General features: G+C 39.7%; 1 protein-coding gene across 1 annotated transcript in view; it reads left to right on the top strand.

Annotated features, from left to right (window-relative positions):
• Positions 1–4113, top strand: part of LOC106869393 (uncharacterized) — an 11389-nt gene that overhangs the window by 5146 nt on the left and 2130 nt on the right. Inside the window, exons 5-6 of the mRNA XM_014915115.2 lie at positions 1601–1774; positions 3854–3947. Coding sequence (XP_014770601.2) covers positions 1601–1774; positions 3854–3947 — 268 coding nt within the window. The remainder of the gene's footprint in view (positions 1–1600; positions 1775–3853; positions 3948–4113) is intronic.

Genomic DNA, 4113 nt, shown 5'->3' with positions numbered 1-4113 from the left:
CACACACACACACACACACACACACACACACACACACACGCACGCACACACGCGCGCGCACACACACACACACACACACACACATTAGTGACACCGCCCTAAAGGAAAATCTCAACACTTCTTCCGCGGAAATGGTGTATGGTGCCCCTCTTACAGTGTTAGGAGAGTTCCTTCCGAACCCGAAATCAGACCTGGATGTCAAAAGATACCTCGCGCAACTGATAGAGTGTGGGTCAGTTGCGCCCTATTCTCATGTCAACACATGGTGCCCCTAGATCATCCGTATCGAACGACCTCTGCACGGATAACATCGTGTTCGTTCGACGTGACACACGACGAAATCCCTTCCAGTCACCCTACGATGGCCCATAGGAAGTCATATGTCCGGGAGACAGATCATTCCAACTCTTAATTGGCGGACGACAAGGCTCAGTTTCCATCGAAAAGTTGAAGCCGGCCCATCTCGATATTGACATCTCCGTCCAAGTAGCTCGACCATGAAACAGGAGCCGCCCCAAGCAAATCACACCAACACTTGACAAGAAACAATCACCAAAGAGCTGTGTAACCACATGCATGGGTAGGGCAGTTAAAACGCCTTCCCGGTTCCAACGACAGACAACGGTTCTGGAGGGTGGAGAGCTATATGTAGGGCTATATGTAGGCCCAAGAATTTATTACAGATGGACTGTAGACAGGAACTTCGCTGCGCTCTAGCTAGGGAGATGATCTGCGGCAAATTTGACTTCCGGTTAAGCGGACTTTCTACTAAGCAGGAGTTGACTGGCGGCTATCGCTCTCATGTATTTAACTGAATAAATCTTTCGCTCTCATGTATTTAACTGAATAAATGTGAGTCTCCGTTAATATTTTTGCGTATAGCTATACACAAACTATACAGCTGTACTTCAACAACCAACACTGGAGAATGATGTACTAAACAGTGATAACTGTTTACCCAACTGAACTAGGAATATGTGTATTGATTAGAGTCAACACCTCTAGTAAGCAAATACTAACCTATGACCTCTTGGCAGGTAATTCAATATCCTTCTGTCGAGGCAATCTACATCGCTCAGCTTGGCATATAAATCAAAACCTATTACAGACTGGCATCCTGATCATCAGGGGCTAAGATGATCTGCAGAATACCATGTTTTATTCTGGAAACAAAAGCATGGGTCAAAGGAAGACGAAAATTGAAGTTAATTAGAATAGGCTGTCGACAATCGAAGAAATACAGTTCGTCTTTTTTTTTTTAATTTTTAGTCAGGAGGGAAGGCTTTTCCCATGACTCATTACAGGGCCTCCGAGAGACTTGTGAGAGGGAGGAAGATATTCTCTAACTGTAAATCTGTTCCTACTGCTTGCAACTGAGATAACTCTGCTAAAGCCGCTAAAGGCACTCAACGTACGACGTTGTGGTGTTAAACTGGGTGAAGGGTTAAGTCTACCATCTGTGTAAGCCATGATATTTGAACTTAGGACATAACTAGCCGGAACAAATGAAACTGCATATTTATAAGGTTAAGATGGTAAGATAATTTTGTAGGGATGCAGCAAGGAGATGAAAACTAGTGATTGCGGGCTCTAATTTTAGTCACTTCAAGACAACATTGTGTTTAAAAGATATTTATCAGACATTGCATTACAGTTCGGTTTACATCTTTGACAAATTGTATTTGTGTTTAACTTTTAGTGGCGATAAAACGGAGCAAACTTTAGAAGAATCCAGTACAATAAACAGCATTTTCTACACAAGTATGTATATTGGGTGAGTATTAAAATATTTATATTTACTGCGCAAAATTCCTCATGGACACTGTTTTTGATCGTCCCTTATATTAGATGACGTTGTAGATGGTTGTGTTATCAGCACTAACACCTTAAAGAAATAGGTATGAGATAAGGATATGCCTCATCACGTTCCTTGGAAATTGACAATATGAACAGCATATGATGGAACTTTAGTTTACAGATTGACAAGCAGATAAAAAACATCTTATAATAATTCTGTTTGTCATTACGTTACTTAACCCGTCGGTAACGCTTTCACGTGATTAGAGAAAAAGAGGGAGAAAGAAAAGACGGAGAGATAAGCGTCCATATCATGAGGTAGGGGGAACGTAATATTTACTACGTGGTTAAAAAAGTTAGTTGGAGGTAGTGATGATATAGAGGAGAGTTAAAATTGGAGTTTTAGCAATGAGATGATGTTCTGATGGAGAGATTAAAGAAAGGCACAGAGAGAGAGGGGGGAGAGGGAGAGAGAGAGAGATTGACAGACAGACAGACAGACAGAGACAGACAGAGACAGGCAGGCAGACAGGCAGGCAGGCAGACAGACAGACAGACAGACAGACAGACAGAAACAGAGAGAGAGAGAGAGAGAGACAGACAGAGAGAGAGAGAGAGGAGGGGAGAAAGAGAAAGAATAGCAGACGAGGGACTTTTGAGACAGACACAACACAGGCTACGCTTTCAGTTTTGTTTCTGATAAAGTTTTCAGGAAAAACCCAATAAGTTTATCATTAATGCCGCTCCCGCTAGTCATACGATTAATATTTTCGTGACAAAAGTGTCGTATCATATGTCAATAATTGACATACGCGTTGGCATGACTACATGATTAGGACATTCGGTTTGAAGCCACATGATTTCGGGTTCGGTTTCACAACACAACACCTTAAGCAAATGTCTTCTACTATAACTCGGGGCCGATTAAACTGGAGACATGAGTTCCCCTATGTCTTGCTGTGACGCTAATAGCTTTTAGTGACCATCCTTCACTATTACCTACATAGGAGTCTATATGTACTCTAGCTAACTCTACGCAGTCTTCTACTGATATTAACCCTCTTCCGCCTTCCTTTCAAATAATTATAATCTTGCTACTCCTGCCCTTGGGTGGAATCCTCCATTCATATTGAATTCCTTCGTAGTTCTTCTGTCTAGCTTTGCTACTTCAGTTTTTGTTCAATCTACAAAAACTACTGAGTATCTAAGTAATAATTCTGCCCAAGTATTTACAGCCTTCACTTGATTCGGACCATTTAAGTTTGACTTCATTAGCTTCCTAACCCATCTGATGTTCTCAATTTTTGTTTTCATTTCTACAGTTAGTACTCGGTTAGATTCTAATACGCTTAGATACTTATAACGCTCTCCTCCTTCCAATGATTTTAAAGTCTAGCCATCTGGTAATTGGATGCCTTCGCTGTTGACTACCTGTCCCCTTCTCATTACTAATATTGCGCGCTTATCTATGCCAAATTTCATGCCTATATCTTTGCCGAAGAGTCTTAAAGTCTGTAATAAAGAATCTAGTCCCCTCCCACAAAATTTCAGGCATTGTGCCTTTAGCAGACAGGATTATTATTATTATTATTATTATTATTATTATTATTATTATTATTATTATTATTATTATTATTATTATTATAATAATAATAATAATAATAATAATAATAATAATAATAATAATAATAATAATAAGAAGAAGAAGAAGAAGAAGAAGAAGAAGAAGAAGGTGGTGAACTGGCAGAATCGTTAGCAACTCGTGCAAAATGCTTAGTGGCACTGCGTCAATCCTTACGTTCTGAGTTCAAATTCCGCCGTGGCCGACTGCGCCTTTCATTCTTTCGGGGTCGATAAGTACAAGTCAAGTACTCGGTTCATCTAATCGACTTATTCCCTTTCCCCTAAATTTCCGGACTTGTGCCTTCAGTAGAAAGGATTATTATTACTATTATTATTATTATTGTTTGTTAATAATGTTTATTCCATAATGCTTGTTACAAATAAAATATCATATCTTTGTCATGTTTCTTTTTTGTGATTTTGCTTTTCTCAGACATCTCACTGGATTTACAGTTGCTGGACCTATTTTAGATGTATTTGGCTATAGATGGAGTCTAACCCACATAGCATTTCTTATATTATTAACTGTAAGTAACTCTGTTGGTTCATTGGTATTTCATTCTTTCCTTGTCAAAAATGAAGGACACACACACACACACACATGTATATATATATCAAGAGCAGGGCTCATTAGCCACCAACGGAGCCGTAAATGCAAAATGTAAGTTGGTGCTAGAGCGCAGAATGTTCCTG

This window comes from Octopus bimaculoides, chromosome 10 (genome assembly GCF_001194135.2).
Source record: "Octopus bimaculoides isolate UCB-OBI-ISO-001 chromosome 10, ASM119413v2, whole genome shotgun sequence".
Classification (NCBI taxonomy): domain Eukaryota; kingdom Metazoa; phylum Mollusca; class Cephalopoda; order Octopoda; family Octopodidae; genus Octopus; species Octopus bimaculoides.
The sequence above is the reverse complement of the archived record's forward strand: the minus strand, read 5'-3'. Positions and strand labels throughout refer to the sequence as shown.